The 16,884-nt window shown below is 37.9% G+C and overlaps 2 protein-coding genes across 5 annotated transcripts; both read left to right on the plus strand.

The window, feature by feature from the left end:
* Positions 1-794: 794 nt before the first annotated feature.
* On the plus strand, positions 795-7,912 carry LOC131307776 (beta-1,3-galactosyltransferase 7-like). 3 transcript variants are annotated; one of them, XM_058334460.1, is made up of 11 exons: positions 795-1,218; positions 1,820-1,919; positions 2,397-2,455; positions 2,989-3,200; positions 3,275-3,338; positions 4,014-4,086; positions 4,197-4,317; positions 4,430-4,517; positions 4,627-4,752; positions 5,289-5,398; positions 7,328-7,912. In XM_058334460.1, the coding sequence occupies exons 1-11, from the start codon at positions 1,127-1,129 to the stop codon at positions 7,342-7,344; spliced, it is 1,062 nt and encodes a 353-aa protein (XP_058190443.1). In that variant the 5' UTR covers positions 795-1,126; the 3' UTR covers positions 7,345-7,912. The 3 variants fall into 3 exon arrangements, with proteins under 3 accessions (XP_058190443.1, XP_058190441.1, XP_058190442.1); XM_058334458.1 differs by having other exon boundaries at positions 810-1,218; positions 7,374-7,912; XM_058334459.1 differs by having other exon boundaries at positions 951-1,218; positions 1,820-1,889; positions 7,374-7,912.
* A 1,464-nt stretch (positions 7,913-9,376) lies between these two features.
* LOC131308078 (vacuolar protein sorting-associated protein 9A-like) lies at positions 9,377-16,682 on the plus strand. 2 transcript variants are annotated; one of them, XM_058334896.1, is made up of 6 exons: positions 9,401-9,654; positions 10,918-11,065; positions 11,839-12,009; positions 14,005-14,184; positions 15,322-15,792; positions 15,900-16,067. In XM_058334896.1, exons 1-6 carry the CDS (start codon positions 9,545-9,547, stop codon positions 15,915-15,917), a joined length of 1,098 nt encoding a protein of 365 aa, XP_058190879.1. In that variant the 5' UTR covers positions 9,401-9,544; the 3' UTR covers positions 15,918-16,067. The 2 variants fall into 2 exon arrangements, with proteins under 2 accessions (XP_058190878.1, XP_058190879.1); XM_058334895.1 differs by having other exon boundaries at positions 9,377-9,654; positions 15,322-16,682.
* Positions 16,683-16,884: the final 202 nt, after the last annotated feature.

Raw genomic sequence — 16,884 nt, forward strand, 5'->3', positions numbered from 1 at the left:
TTTGAATGATCGGTTCTATTCATTTTGTAGGATTCGGCGAGAACTTTAATCATACCACAAATTATGTTCATCGAACTTTAGTAGATACATGATTGGTACACGTGAAATTTAAAAAAACCAAAACTAGGTCCAAAAACACACTGAATCGGAACCCAATTTTGATTTTTTTTTGTGATTTTCACACATGCCGATCATGTATCAAATAAATACCGATGAACACAATTTTTAGTATAAATAAGGTTCTCACCGAACTCTACAAAATAAATGGAGCCGATCATCAAAACATGATCAAAAAATGACCGAAAAATAAGAAACGGACCGGACCTTGATATCCCCGGTATACATAGAAGTTTCTCCCTGGGCTGTCCGAGTCAATCAAGGAGTAAGACTTATTGAGCACATCTGGGCCCTTTCTGATGACGTAAAAACTAGTACTAATTTATAGAGAAACTGTATAAAACATCCGCCAAAATCAAATACTGAATAAATAATAAGTTAAATTAACTGTCTATTCATATTCCATTGAAATAATTTAAAAAAAAAAAAAGCATTTTACGTAATCAAACCAGTCCGATTATTTGAACGGGAGTGGACCCCACACAATTGATACGGGGCAATCTCATTTATCCCAAAAATTCTTGTACTTATGTGCGAGGGGCTTTTCGGGCCTGTGAATTGTATATATTTTTTTGTCTATGTTATAAATTCAACAGCCAAAAAATATTTCGCCACGGAGGCACCCGTTTTCGGGCAGCTTCTTGACACCGATGGATCGATTCGTTCGTCGCCTATTGGCAGACGACAAAGCTGCAGGCCGAACTGGGGCTCGACCAAACACCCCCGTAAGAAAAACATTCCACGCGTTTAAGAGTTTACTTTGACGCTCTCCAAACCAATCACCTGTTTTAATGGCCGTCTCCCAGATTCCGTAAATCACGCGCAAAAATTCCCCCCCAACCCGACCCCCCCCCAAGAATAATCAAAGCATCTTACCATTTCTATTCCCAGGTCAATAGTCGCTCTGGATTCTGTAATTTCTATCTTGTCTATATATACTTACGTGCATCTGAATTGAGGTTTACTAGTAGGAGTATCAGTTTCGTCTCTCTGAAAGATAGAAGGCAAAATGAAGAGCAGAAACAGTGGGAAAGTCTCTGCCAAATGGCTTCCCATTTTCTCCCTCTTCTTCTTCTTCCTGGGCATGCTCCTCACTAACAGGTCTCTCTCTCTCTCTCTCTCTCTCAAAACCCTTTTGGATTGAGGGGTTTGATGAGAAAAGAAAGGAAGGACTAGAGTTTCTGGCCAAATCACTCATTTGGGTTGAGTGATTTGGTGAGGAAATGAAGAGAAAAATTACAAAAATGGTATATGTTTTGATTGGCTCCTTACAACTTCTCACATGGTAAGATTTGGTGAGAAAGGGCTCTCCTTTCTTATTTCGCAATCCAAAGGGGCTGGGATTTTTGTTTTTTTGGAATTTGGGTATGCTCGTAGTGAAAGCAATCTAGGGTTTTAATTACCTCCTGTTGTTGACGATGACGATGCTGTATGTACATATATTTTAGTGTATGTACGTATTTGTGTGATTTGGTGAAAAGTTTCCCAAAAAATGTCCCTGAAAGAGAAATGAATGGTTCAGATTCACTTTGATGTTTGGGTCTTATACAAATATCAAAGTGAATCTCAATAATTGAATTCACTTTCCCTGACATTTTCGGGAAACTTTTCCTGGATCCTAACATTTTAGTTTGGTGAGATCGAGATGGGTTTGTACGGAATTGGTTGCTAATTTGTGACTGGGATTTTGGGTCTTTCTCAGATTGTGGGCTCCACCTGAATCCAACAGCCAGCTCATATCGCGGCATCGACAAGATCAAGAGCTGCAGATCGTATCTGAGGACTGCACTACTAAAAAGAAGGTTTGTGTTTCACACACCCAAGATTGTATTATCTAGATTCAATGTGTTTGAGTGGAGCCAATTTGGCCTTGTGCTACATTCAGACCCACACAAAAGCAAATAAAAACACATAGTAGGCTCCATTTGAATAGATTTGCTCTTTTGAATGAAGGAATTTGTGGTAATTAGTCAATGTGTATGACTTGAATTTAAGTTTGGGAGATGTATGATCTATTGCGATCGATTTGAAATAACTATGCAATGGGATTGAGTTGGAATCATCTATGCTAAGGGTTGTAGTTATAAAATGATCTCACTGCGATACATCTCTTTCAGTTACAACTCTTCGTCCACTTTAGTTTCGACAAGCCACAACTAAAGCTCTTATGTTTTCGTTATAATTAAACATCAGATCTCTTTGTTTGAAATCCACATCTTTTCAAGCGGAGCCTTGGTTTTTTTGTTATTAATTGATGATTTTCAATGTCGATACTGCAGAAACCTGGAAAAGATAAGGATGTTACAGAGGAGGTATACAAAACTCATGAAGCGATTAAGTGAGTTTGAACTCCTTATACTCAAAAGTCTATTGTATTTCCACTTTGAATGACTATGGATCAAAGGAAAAGAAAAAATGAAGAGAAAATTCTAGCGTCCCTTTTGGTTAACAGCCTGCAATTTTGTATCTCACAGAAACTTTTTGAATACACAAGCATCATCATTTTTAGATTGGGTTGATTTTTATGGTTTCGGAATATGTAAAAATAACGAGCGAAACCCTTGTTTTGTGTCGCTGAGACATGCGCCTAAGGAAAAAGTTTTTGCAACCAAAGTGAGCCAAGGAGCCGAGCGACGTTTCCGCAAAAAAATGAGTTCTTTTCCGAGAAGTTCTTAGAAAACAATTTTGGAAATTGTCAACCAAACAAGTTATGGGTTTTTGTGAAAATGAATCTAGAACTCAGATTTTGAAAAATGCAATGAAACAGGCCAATATCCCTCCATGAATCTATGACCCCAATGTAGCCTATATGTCAGTGGACCAGTTGTAGTCTGTTGTGATAATTTGCTCTTAGTTTTTGAGTTTTGTCAGATCTCTGGACAAGACAATTTCAATGCTTCAGATGGAGTTGGCTGCTAGTCGTAGTTCTCAGGAGATGGGCAAGTCTGATGGCTCCTCTGTCATCTCTGCCTCGTCCCATGACAGCCCGCCAAGGAAGAAAGCGTTCATAGTAATTGGGATAAATACTGCTTTTAGTAGTAGGAAGAGGCGTGATTCAGTTAGGCAGACTTGGATGCCTCAAGGTCATAATCTGATACTTTGTGCGTGGATTTGGTTGATCCAAAATTTTCCTGACTGGCGTTTTTTGTTTGATTAGGGGAGAAGCTTCTTCAATTGGAGCAAGAGAAAGGAATTATTATCCGGTTCATGATTGGCCATAGGTAAATGACATGTGTGCATCTTTTCACCAACTGGTTAGCATAGGATTGTTTGAAGACTATTGAAAAGTGTCGGGCCAATTATCTCAATATGACATTGGAATATCAATCCATTGGATTTCCTCGGTATGATTTGTCAAGAGTCAACTGATTGCTACAACAGGAACGTGTTACGAACTTACGATAATACATGCAGCATTACGTCACACGCAGTGAAACTAGTAACGGTGGCAATGCCCTGGAGGTTGGATGAGTTAGATTTTGCTTTGAATAGATATCCAGGAAGTTGTGGCTTAACTTGTTCCGAATATGAACAATCTTAGATTGTTTCATGTTTTCGGATTCTCTAGTGGTACTCAAAACCCATAATTATTTCACTCGGCTATTTTAATAACTTGCATGTCAATCATGTTTTGGCTAGGAAGTACATTACACATGCAGGGGTAATGTCCTTTAGTATACTCTTTTGTTAATTGACAAGTCTGGAAAAAGACAAACGAAAGTAGTCTGGAGACGTTTGTTTCTTTCTAATATTTTTTGGACCACTGGAAACGAAATTGGTTGTGCAAAAGAAACCTTACATTGCATTGTAAAAAGAAATTTTCATCTTCTGCTCTTGCTACAATATATTTGCATCTGAGGCAACTACACAAGTGACAAGTGTTTTGATTGGTGCAGTGCAACGGCTAACAGCATATTAGATCGAGCTATTGACGCAGAAGATGCTCAACATAAGGACTTCCTTAGGCTGGTAAGGATGCATAAATAAGTTGTTGCTTTATAGATACATGTACATATATGATATTTTGGAGATTTCACTAAAAGTTTGTTCTAAGACTTGGTTCTATTGTGGTCTTGGAGGAACATGTTGAAGGGTACCATGAATTGTCTGCAAAAACAAAAATTTTCTTCTCCACTGCTGTTGCAAAATGGGATGCTGATTTCTATGTCAAAGTGGATGATGATGTTCATGTCAATTTGGGTATTTACGTTTTTTCCATCTCTTCTTTCTGGTTTCTCTATTCTTGTTTCCTCCTCGCTTTACTTTTCAGTTCATTAGTGGAAATTTGGTGACACATGTTTTGCCTCTGTAGGAATGCTGTCTGTAACTCTTGCCCGCCACAGATCAAAGCCCAGAGTGTACATTGGGTGTATGAAATCTGGACCGGTTCTTTCCCAAAAGTAATCCTTAAGCTTCAATATTGATTACTTTTGCCTTTTGGAAAATCCCTTCTCACAGAGGTGCAGTAATGTAATGTTTCTTCTTTTTTACTATTGCTTTGTTTTCTAGGAATGTTAAGTACCATGAACCAGAGTACTGGAAATTTGGAGAGGAAGGCACCAAATACTTCAGACATGCAACTGGGCAGATTTATGCTATCTCAAAGGATTTGGCCACATACATCTCAATTAATCAGTAAGGGTTGAGTTTGTATTTCGTGAGCCACCTTTACTTTGTCCAGAATTCGAAAACTGGAAGGGATATCAACTCATGGCCATTTTCCTAAATACAGTGACAAGCATTGCTTAATCTACATGTGTTGTATTCTTGCATCAGCCACAGTTCTTCAAATTGTAGATTGTCATTTTAGGCAAAGCAGGATGAATGTAATTTCAGTTTTTATACTTCATGCATTATTTTGGTTCCACAACATAGCGTTGACCCTGGAGTTCCTTAATTTTTGGTGGTATAAGGGGGCTGCTATTTGAGTATAAGGGGGCTGCTATTTGAGTGGTAAAACTTTCTAAGAGCAGCCACTTTATGCATATATTGCCGAAGGTTAGGTTAGTCTCTAGTCCTCCCCGTCATATCCTCCGATTGGGGATTACATGGGTATTGTTATTGTTGTGTTGTCAACATGTTAAAACTGCAAAACTCTCAGTTTTTGGAAAATGCCAGAATTCACATAGAATTCATATATATAACTTTTGACTGATGTGGCTCATCTACAGGCTCATATTGCACAAGTTTGCCAATGAAGATGTGTCACTTGGTTCATGGTTTATTGGTCTTGAAGTAGAGCACATTGATGACCGCAACATGTGCTGTGGAACTCCACCAGGTATATTTTTATGGTGTATCCAATAAGATGGTGTCATCAAAATATTTGTAACAAATCCAAAACAAAATGAGAAAGGAAGAAGAAACATCGCCGGTCACTTTGACTAAGTTTGGCGCTTGTTCAGTCTTAAAAGTCATCTACAGAGGGCTGTAAACAGGAAACCAAAATGGTTAGACTATATGTTTAGTGTACTTCAACAACCATAGGTACATACTGGGTACTGGTAATTGCAAAGTACTTTTGCATGCATACCGTGCACGCGAAATTAACTTGATGGGAACTTTGTTCTATTCTTAGCATGCTTGTGGAATTAAGATTTGCTATATAGGCTCTTTAATGTAATTGTACTAGCGCACGGCTCCGAATCGATGGACAAAAAATTATTCTTGAATATCCCTCTAACCTCTTTAACGCAAAGGCCAAAAAAACTCAACATAGCATTCCTCCTTTACTCATCAATTTATTTTAAAAAACTCAAAATAGTTCAGTTTTTTTTCCCAAAGAAACATGTAGAAGAATTATGTGTATTCTTATAAAAAGGGTTGTTTTCTTTTCGCGTATGAATCAAAAAATGATTGTTTTCTTTTTTACTGTAGGAAAATCAAACTAAAAGGAATCAACTTAAAAGTAAATATTGAATTGAATGTAAGGAAATCAACTTTAGAGAAATCAATTGAAAAAGGGAGGGGTGTATATTTTTCTATGAGGAAAACGTGTAACTTCTTTTTTTACATTAGTGTAGGTGGATATAATAGAAAATATTCATTCAATCTGACGTCTATAACCTTATTAGAAAGTACGATTGAACGGCTATAGATGCTACTTTGTTTGTATGCCTAGACATTTTTAAAGAATACCGCTCTGTTTTATAATATAGATTGTACTCTGATTGGTATCTTACATTTGGCATTAAATGTGGTTTGTATGTTGCATCCTGATCAGCGAAGCCATTCAGTATTTCTATTCCCTCATTTCTGAAGCACTATATGTAATGCATTCCTCAAAATTGTGAAAATATACTTTTCGCGAACACAATCCTACTGCACTTATTTTTTTTGACACCAGATGCTTGCGCGCACGTTGATCAATTTCGGGGCCCTGAAGTTAATGACCGGGATAACCATTAGGGGCCCCAAGGTTTGGAATGTTTGGCATTTTCAAGATTCGAACATGCAACCTCTTGGGGGCAAACCATTAAATTGCTTTCTCTCTCATACCCACTTGGCCAAACCCCTTTGGGTTACAACCCTACCATACTTGCACCATACCCTTTTAGTTTTGCCTTAGACTTACAGGTATCATGTCAATGCTCAAACTCGTATTATTGCACTTGCTCAAAGGTTAAGAACTTCCAAATAACTTTGGCCATTATAAACCCAACATCTCTAGAAACTGCAGGTATCAACTTTGTGTAAGTTAATATTTTCTGTTTTCTGAAAAGGAGAACATGTTTCAAATTTGTTTTCAGTTTCCACAAAAATGGTAACAATTCTCGAAGCTAATTTTATGATACAAAAAAAATAAAATTAAGGTGTTCTCTCTCCCTCCCTCCCCCACCATCCCCTCCTGCCAGCCACCCTCCATTGGCAACCTCTTCAGCCACCACACCTGCCATGGGCGACCATTCCAGCCACCCCCCTCTCACCAGAAAGCACACTTGCTTTTTAAACAGGTGGTTGAAGATGCGACACGCATGTTTTTTTGTTTCCCTTTATAAATAAATAAATAAATGAAAACATGGTTTCTTTTTTCTCTTTCGCCAATTTACCAGAAAACTGACATCATTGCCAGCAATGGCCAAGAAGTTTGTTCTCCATAAACAGTTTGTAGTTGCGGGTAATTCATGTACAGTTCATATATTGTAAATTAGTTGAGGGACTTGGTCTATTTTATGCTGCCAACTTTTCCTATATTTTTTGTGATTTCCAGGGAGTTTATTTTGTTAAATTGTATCGGTATTCCTACCACATTGCAGATTGTGAGTGGAAGGCACAGGCAGGCAATGTATGTGTTGCATCATTCGATTGGAGCTGTAGTGGAATTTGCAAATCGGTGGAGAAAATCAAATCTGTTCACGAGAGGTGCGGTGAAGGGGATGCAGCTGTTTGGAGTGCTCTAACCTAATGTAATCCTCATGGGGGTTGTTATTAGGTGCCAAACCTGGAGATAGTGAGGCAGGTTCACAAGTCGAGATAGGTCAGTTGATACATATGACAGGAACATTGGAGATGACACTGCGTAGATACTTATAGTTCCGGTCCAATGTGGTTAGACGAGTTTTGGTATTTATACGCAGATGCGTAGTTCTATACAAGTAGATTATTCAAATTGGAGATGACAATGTAAATTGGGTTTGGCCGGGACTTTAGTATGATGGCATTCTTCCAAATCCGCGTATAGTGCTTGTTGTGCAGCCCCTCTCCTAGGTAGCTTGAAATGTCTTGCTTCTTAAACTTGTATCGATTGTCCTTCCAAAGTCAGTGATTTTGTTCAATGAAGCTTCACTTAATGTTATGTTTGTTCTAACGCATGACTAGACGTGCCTGATTGGTCGATTAACGCATTTGTTAGACTATGAAATATGAGTTACACCCAATGACATGTTCAAAGTACTGATCTGGATTCAGTTCTGCGTATGAAGATTTACCGGGTGAACTGACTATACTGAGGCAAGTTCCTATAGGGAAGAGCTATTGGGAAAAATTTCCTTCCAAAGAGTTACCAAACAGAACTGACTAATTTTAAGAGTGGGAAATGAAAGATTAGGAATTGATATCGCAAGTAGTAATTTGACTAATTTTAATAAAAAACAGTTGGAACAAATATTTGGATTCCAATACTCTAGGTAATGGATTTGAACCAGAGGTAGAGTTATATGTTCGGATAAAAAAAACTATATATCTGTTACGCTCGGGTCAAAATTATGGCTCCGCCACTGATTTGACCAGCTCCATAAATTTTGGAAAGTGTGCATTGATAGGAATTTTTCCTGTTTCAAATTATCTTATTTTTTGGAATAGTTGGGTATGTTGAAATGGTCAAAGCATAATTTTGGATAAAAAAAAAAATTTTAATGATGACATCACTTCATAGTGCTTTTCACTAAAAAAGCCTCACTACATTACTATGTATGTAGTATATATTATAGAGCTGTGCACAGCAGCCGTTTTCTCCCGCCTCGGGTCGCACAAAGATGATTGGAGCCGCTCGTTCAAAATATATCGTTTAAGGTCTCTGTAAAAAATGAGCTTCGTTCGATATCGTTTGAGGCGTTAACAAAACACCCAAAATCACTTCAGAATTTAAGCCTCTTTGTGCGACCCGAGGCGGGAGAAAACGGCTGCTGTGCACGAATCATTTCTGTATATTATAATGATTTTTTAAATTGAAAAGGAAATTAAGAAGTTAAAATCACAAGAAAAAATCCCAATAATTATTTTCATTTTTAGATAAGTATAATTCAAATTCTCGGACTACAGTTAAATAGTTTTTTTGGCTAAATAATCCATTTGGATTATTTTTTTGTCCTTATTCAAAAAAAATTGCATTTGTTTGTTTTCATCAATTTTTTTGTAAATAATTGCTTTGTTATGACGAGAGGAATTTAAAAAGCAAAAGATTAATATTGAAACCTAAAATTTTGAATAAAGAAGAAAGTAAACCTCTTATGGCTTATTTTTGTTTTTATTAAAAAATAGATTTTGATCTTAAGTTTTTAAGCAATAATCGGCAAAAAAAATTAACGAAAAGTTAACAAATGCTAAAAAAACAAAGGGAATTGATTTCTACACTCCAGTTTTTGATAACCACACTCACTTTTTTGAATTTTTACCGTTGAAAGTATATGTATTGTTTTGCTAAAAGAGAAAAAAAGAGTGTAGAAATCAAATCCCCAAAAAAAATTGGATAAAAGACAAAAGTTATTTACCAAAATGCCCTTAATAGAGTATAATTTACTTCACTGAAACGTGTGATCCTGTGGTCGACAAATAGTCGGTAGACCTCTCTCTCTCTCTCTGTTCTCTCTTCTCTCTCTGTCATTGAAGCTAACGAAGATTCCAACAGCTCTTCTCCACTCGAAGTTCTCTCTCCCCGATTCCACCCATACCTCCGCCACTAAATCTGCCGGAATTTTTGCTGGCGGTGATGGAGAACGCCGACGTGTTCGGCTCGTCAACGGCGCCTCTGACGTGGCACGACTTCCTGGAGCGCATGCGACAACCCTCGGCGGCCGATTTCGTCAAAGCCATCAAAAGGTCACACCTTGCACCACCGTACCACTTAATTGTCCTAGTTTTTCCTCTAGTCAATCAATGCTAATCGATCACTGCATTTTTTTTTTTTTTGTTGTTGTAAAAACTTCTTTTGGTATGACGCGCTCCAATGAGCAAACCAAATCTGAGCATAATTTGAGAGGGATGATTGCAAATTTGAGAGGGAGAATATATCCTTGTGTCCTTGTCAAATTTAAGTCTCCCTTCATTTGAGTAAAACTTGATTTTAGATGGCATGAGTAAAACTTGATTTGGTATTAGTTTGAGTCAAGGAGTGGAGTTGGTTTTGAGGGCTTTTTACTCAAATATTGGTTTAAGTGAGAAAAGGGCAAGGGCTAAGGACTCTTCTAATCCAAGTATATGCGTACAATGGGAATATGCCTACTATGTGTGTGTGTATATATATGCACACACACACACATTGATACTTTCACTGCTTCGGATTCCAAATATGAATTTAGTGGTTTGATTTGAAACAATTAGTGCTAATAACTGTTCTAATCAAGATCATGCGTGCGTCGATTATATATAGGAACATCTACTAGAGGGTGTGCACGTGCGATGTGTGTGATGTGGATATAAAAAATTGTAACAGTTTTAGTACTTAATCTCTACAACAACAATAACAGAACCCATCTAGTCCCCAATCAGAACCCGTTTCGTACTTAATCACTGTCAGTTGATAATTGTTTGAGGTTGAGAAACGTCAAAGTTAGGTTTGTACTTTGTAGGGGAAATTTGGTATATAACGTGTATCGCACCCAGCTTTAGTTTTGCTTTCATATCAAGGGGTTTGGTACCTCACTAAAATTTTATACAGATGAAGGTTTTTTTTTTTTCCTTTTTCTGTTTCTAGTTATTGTGGTCCATTGGCCAGTTACCATTACTTGACTTGATCGTGTGCCCACATATGGTTTTCTGACCATCCTAGGCAAATAAAATGTCACCTTACTTGAATTTTCATCGATGCCCTAAAATGTATTGACTTGATAAGTACCCTTTATAGATGGATTGAAAAATGTTGTCTATACCCTGTTATTCATTATCTTTGTACTTTTGGAAACATATTCTGGTGTTGTACCCTGTGCAGACAACATTCTGATTGTACACAATAAGATATTTTCATGTGAATTATTTGTAACTTATGTCCTTTTATGAGATGAATGCAACACATCTTCGGGTTATCTTGCACATTTATTGCAAGTCACTCACAGGGTACTGAGTGGTATATATTCCATGTGGCAGTTTTATTGTGTCATTTTCAAACAACCCACCTGATCCAGAAAGGGACAGTGCTGCTGTACAGGAGTTTCTTTGCAACATGGAAGCAGCTTTCAGGGCTCATTCTCTTTGGGCTGGTTGTTCAGAGGAGGAGTTGGAAAGTGCTGGCGAAGTAAGGCAGCCTTTCTTTTGATTTCACCCACTTTATTGGATGATAGTGATTATGGTAGTCTTTTGTGGTATGCAGTACCTCAAGTTTAGATTAAGTATTTTGTGTTTCTTTTAATCTGCCGAGTGTGCCAATGTATGATATTGCTCATATCAGTCGGGTAGACTCTCTTTTTTGACATTCTCATGATGCTCTTGAAGCGTTTAAGTAAATTGCTAATACCCATTATTAGGAACTTGTTCTAATATCTGAAAAAACAAAGGAATACAATGAGATACTCCAAAGCTTTTCCTTGTTCTCCTCTTTCTCTGCAATGAGATTTGTTGTTCTACAGTGCTTAAATCTCTTTAGTCTTTTATCCCATGGCCGAATTCCATAAAACTTCATCTTGTCATTTCCTCGTATAGTTTGCTTTAGCACCCAAAACCTTAATTAGTTGCTATCCAGAATTTCCTACGAGTGTGCCACAACCATTCGGAAGTCATGAATGTAAAACACTGTTGAATCTAAGCAAAACACAAATCAAAATCTTTTAAAGATGAAACAAGGAAGTTTTTCTTTTTTGTGTGTATGGATCAAAGAAGAATTTTATGTTTTATTTTTCCTTTTCTTTGGGGACCAACTACAGTATAGGAGATTTTCTTGCATAATTGTTTTCCATTGTCAGCGTCATGCAATTTCTTGCAGTAATTGTGCTGATATTGAAGGGTTCTGGTATTTATACGCACACGTATATTTGTTGTGTCACATGACAAATTAATTTCTCTCAATTGCAGGGACTGGAGAAGTATGTCATGACGAAGTTATTTCCTCGTGTGTTTGCTTCAGTTCCTGATGATGTGAAAGTTGATGATGAACTTCACGAAAAGATGGCTCTAATTCAGCAATTTATACACCCAGAGAACTTGGATATCCAGCCAATTTTTCAAAATGAAACCTCATGGTTGGTGAGTGTCGATAGCAATGCACATAACTGAAAACTTCTGTGATATGTTGAATTCCTTTCCCTGTCAATGGTCCATCTAAAGGATATTTGTTGGAATTATAGTCAGTTGACACATGCTACTTCTACATAGGAATTAAAATTTCTGTTACTTTCATTATTATAATATTCAGAATAGCATGTTTTATTGGTCTTCAAAAAAAAGAAAAGAATAGCATGTTTTATCAAGTATGGGACCCTGTATGAAGTGATACTCCCTCCTTCCGGATTTAATTGGCTTATCGTGGATGCAAAATGATTGACTGACCGGAATTGGGCCGGAACATGACTGATGTGTTGAATCATAGCTGGATGGTGAAGTAGTATAATACGGTAATACCATGGCAATTCATGTTGTGGACAATGCGTTCCGAAGCATGGGACACCTCTGTCCCAAAATGGTGAATTTAGCGATCTAAAACAATCCCCCAGGATTTTCAAAAGCTCAAATGTACTAAAGTAAAAATCCAGGGACACGTGGGTTTTGAAAAGACAGGGTAAACAAGTTAGTCATTATGCTCCTGTAAATGTGTTTTTCAGGAATAATTTCAAAATTCTAAAGGATGTTTATCATTTGAAGGAAGCACAATCAAATTTTGTACTCTATAGAGGCCTATCCCTAACGTTACCACAATTAGGGCATGTGGCACACCAAGTTCCCTTTTTTGTTTCTCGTAACAGGTTGATCGGCGATCCGGGCAACATATTGTGGCCCAAATTTACATCCAAATAGCAGAGCTCATGGTGGATATAGAGAAACGTAGATACCACTTATACCCTGTTACATGTCATGAAAACATAAGCACTGACGTGAAGTAAACTAGTTGGGTAATATGTATTTGTAACCATATGTGTTATATGTCTACAATCTAAGCCACTTGGCGGAATCACAAAAAGGCTTAAGGCTGTGTATAAGTACTTCTAAAATTGTTAGCATGGTTCCCCCCGGACCGCCCCGATCCCACGAGTGAATCGGAAGTTGGATCTACATTGGATCTCACATGACTTGCCCCATCTATTCTCCTGAGGAGAAATTTGATTTATTCACCCCACCCATGAGTACCCATTTGGGGAGAGAATTCCTGAGTATTGCTTGGGAATAGTTCGTCTTCAACATACTTTTCCCTTTCAATATTTTTCAAATTGGAGTTTCGCTCATTCCGTTTATCGATTACAATATCGGGTAATCCCGCCATATATTAGTAGCACGTAAAAACCTACCAAAGTCCTGAATAGACAAAGTTCTTGTTTGTTATCATATGGTTCACTGATTGTTCCTTTAGTTTGAGAATGTGGTAGCTGTACGCGTCGAAGAACCTATGTTCAGAGGCACGGCTTAAGGGCACCAAATCATTGTCATGCACTGCTGGATCATGGGGTCTTGCAGCTTGGAGGCATTGGAAGGGTTTCTCCTGGTGTTGTAATACCGCGACACAACTGACTTGGGCTAGTACACTAACAGAGGGAACCATCACTCAGCTTACGTATGTCGAGACAGATTTTGGACTAAATCACATCTTTGTCAATATCCTAACAGAATGGGGTAATATCTGGGACCAAGGTTAGGACCGCCTGACTAGCCTTCTATGGGGAGCTTCTCCTAGACCTCTGGTAATTAATTCTTTAGTGCTTCACTGCCTCCCTATTTGTTAGCGGGACTCTTTCCCTTTCTACCCCAGTGTGCCATTGGATCTTTGGGCATCTGAGACGTAGCGGGATTTGGACCTCCAATACGGATATTTACCTGCATATATTGGTGATATTGGCCGATATTCACCTATATATGGCTGTATCACTTTTACTGATACCGCTAGTGACCGATTTTTTCCTCTTTGCTATCTAAAGAGGTTTCTTTTCTGACTTTCAGTAGCAATTCCCATCCTTTTAGCATAGATAAAAAGCAGCCTCAGTTCCTGTTTCAAGAAGCCTTAACAACACTATTGTGCTTCCATTATGTCAGCTTGCACAGAAAGAGCTACAAAAGATCAATATGTACAAGGCGCCAAGAGACAAGCTAGTTTGTATCCTCAACTGTTGCAAGGTCATCAATAACTTACTGCTCAATGCTTCTATTGCTGAAAACCAGAATCCACCTGGAGCTGATGAATTTCTTCCTGTTCTCATTTTTGTTACTATAAAGGTAAGGTTAGTATGCTGCATGTAAATTCCATTTCTCTGGTACTTTTTCCCAAGTGCTTTGTCCTTATTTTGGCTTTGGATCGTGTATTGTCTAAATGTCAATGAAGACTTTTTGTTGCCTCCGAAGTTGTCTAATAAAAAAATTGCTCTTTGGTTTTTTGTCATCTTCAACCATTGATTATCTTTTAAAACTTCATGCCATCTCCCTACTTTCTGACTGTTAAAAAAGATTGAAAATGTGTCTTCTTTAGTTTTGGATAAGTTGAAAAGGGGTCAAAACTTAGTACTCGCAGAAAGAGAAAGGTCTTCTCAGAGCTACACTGAGGGTGCCGGGATGGAAAAAAAGTGTATGTAATACTCACCCCAAAACTTGTTGAAACTTAAGAACTCTTGAAATTGGAATAGATGCTCAGAATTCTGAGGTTCAATAAACTGGTGTAGAGGCTTGGTTTGGTTCGATTTAAAGGCATAAAAGCAAAAGGTAGGCCTAGCACAATCTTGGTTAGGATATCAAAAAGGCATTACTGCAAAGAACTCTACTTCATCGATTGAAGTAGTTAGTACTTTGACAAAGACGTCATCAAGTTGATTTGTTAATAGAGAAGTCTTCATCTCTACAATAGGGAGATTTTTAATGCAAACCACGGAAAAATGAGTAGAGCAAATTGCCAAATCCACATAGGACACATTTGGGACCTTGTATGTTTCTAAAGGCTTGTTGGCTGCACGTACCATGTTTTGTATGTTTCATTAGGTTTTACGAGTTAGAGACAATACGAGATATTCTAGGTTAATTGGACAAGGGCTATGTTCTATAATTTGGTCTTCGGGTCTTATTCTGGGTTTTGATTTTAGGTCTTAAATATAGAATATATGAAGTCAATGGAAGGTTCTTGGACAAAAGAAATTTGCTTCCCCTTTGTTTTTGCTTTCTAATGAAATTTTCTTGTCTAAAGACATAATTCTAGTTTTGGAATGGTGTTTGGGATGGTACTTAAAAACTAATTTTTAATGTCCCAATGGATTTAATTGTTGTCATTCTCATGCATACCTTTTCTTATGATGTGGAATTTGAATATCTCAATTCAACTCAGTTTGACTTGTATATTGGACTTTTCGATCGCATCTTATCCTACAGGCAAACCCTCCGCAGCTACACTCCAATTTGCTATACATACAACGTTACAGGCGGCAATCCCGACTAGTTGCAGAAACAGCCTATTTTTTCACAAATATTCTCTCAGCAGAATCCTTCATTTTGAATATTGATGCCAATGCCCTTTCGATGGGCGAAGCCGAGTTTCAAAATAACATGGAATCTGCCCGAGTCCTCTTGTCTGGCCTTTCAGCAGAATCTGATGATACGTCTAGCCAAAGTGATAAAAACCTTATTGCTAGGGCAGAACCCACTGAGCCTAAGCAACAAGCTTTTACTACAAACAAGCATCAGGACCCTAGAGTGCAATCTCATTTCTCAGTTGGATCATCTGAAGCGAAATTGGGGAATAAGGAGAAAGCATCTGGAAAAGATCAGCAAACAATATCCAATGTTCTATCCACATCAGATTTGGAGAATATAGGAGCATCTATGCTTATGATGGAGGACCAAGTGAGCCAAATCTTTCAAGATTTTCCGTATTTATTCTCCCAAGCCGGTGACCTAACAGTCAGTAATGTAGAAGAGCTCCTAGATAATTACAAACAACTTGTTTTCAGGTATGTTTGTCTTTCTAAAGGAATGGGAATTTCGATTCCATCTCCTCCGTTGTCCAATTCACACCATCAATCTGAACTTATAGCCAAAAATGCAAATGAATCTGAAGATACCAGAGCAGAAGAGTCTAATTATGAGACGGAAAAAGATACTGATAGGACTGATGATGACTCAAATGGTGTCTCGCTGCCTGTAGTGGAAAAGTCGGAATCCAAGATAGTACAAGATGAAGCATTGGAGTCTCAAAGTGTGGTGAATGATTAGATTTCCCCAAGATAACTCGCGAGGCATGCTCTACATGCAGGATATACGTGGATTTATGGAAATGGTGGCCATCCGAGCTTTCTAGATTTCTCAAGGGATAAAATGTCGGTGTTGGGTCCCAATTTGCAAGTTTGGCAGTTTGTTTCTGGATGGACATGGAGAGAACACAGACTGAAGCGAATCCAGAAATTTGAGCAGGAGATATAAGGCCCGAGTAATGTACTTTGCTTCAGAATCATTTTGTCTTCCTCAATGTGTTGAAGCTATTGTTGCATGTGAATGCTGGGGGAGCGGAAGCCCCTTTCAGATGGTAGGAATTGGCTGTCGTCCAGTCTGATTGTAAAACTAGTTGCCATTGTTGTCTAGATCAAGAAACGTGATTTCATGATCTGTTTTGGGAAATGTGTTTTCTTGAAAGTTCCCTTGAAACAACTTTTGGGAAAGCACACTTTTATTGTGTTAAGTGAATTTTTGGGACCTACCGTGAAACCAACGAGATATGATACTGATGTCTTTTCAAATGAATTTGCATTTATGGTACAGCAACACAGAAAATTGTGCAGATCAACTTCCTTACCAAAATCGGGAAATCTTTTTAGCTTAACACTTCTTTTTTGAAAGCGGATGTCCATATCAACTTGCACACACTTTGACTAATCCCGGAGTTCTAAGATTAACAACCGAACAAACCCTCCAGTGACTCAAAAGTTTGAAATGTTCAGC

The sequence above is a fragment of the Rhododendron vialii genome, chromosome 11a, assembly GCF_030253575.1.
Source record: "Rhododendron vialii isolate Sample 1 chromosome 11a, ASM3025357v1".
Lineage (NCBI taxonomy): Eukaryota > Viridiplantae > Streptophyta > Magnoliopsida > Ericales > Ericaceae > Rhododendron > Rhododendron vialii.

What these genes read in the sequence shown, in the direction of transcription:
- LOC131308078 (XM_058334895.1), top strand. Translation starts at nt 9,545, where the DNA reads ATGGAGAACGCCGACGTGTTCGGCTCGTCAACGGCGCCTCTGACGTGG. An exon ending in TTCGTCAAAGCCATCAAAAG is followed by an intron (nt 9,655 to 10,917) that starts GTCACACCTTGC and finishes TCCATGTGGCAG; the next exon opens with TTTTATTGTGTCATTTTCAA. An exon ending in AGTTGGAAAGTGCTGGCGAA is followed by an intron (nt 11,066 to 11,838) that starts GTAAGGCAGCCT and finishes TCTCAATTGCAG; the next exon opens with GGACTGGAGAAGTATGTCAT.
- LOC131307776 (XM_058334458.1), top strand. Translation starts at nt 1,127, where the DNA reads ATGAAGAGCAGAAACAGTGGGAAAGTCTCTGCCAAATGGCTTCCCATT. An exon ending in ATAAGGACTTCCTTAGGCTG is followed by an intron (nt 4,087 to 4,196) that starts GTAAGGATGCAT and finishes GTGGTCTTGGAG; the next exon opens with GAACATGTTGAAGGGTACCA. An exon ending in GTGCTGTGGAACTCCACCAG is followed by an intron (nt 5,399 to 7,373) that starts GTATATTTTTAT and finishes ACCACATTGCAG; the next exon opens with ATTGTGAGTGGAAGGCACAG.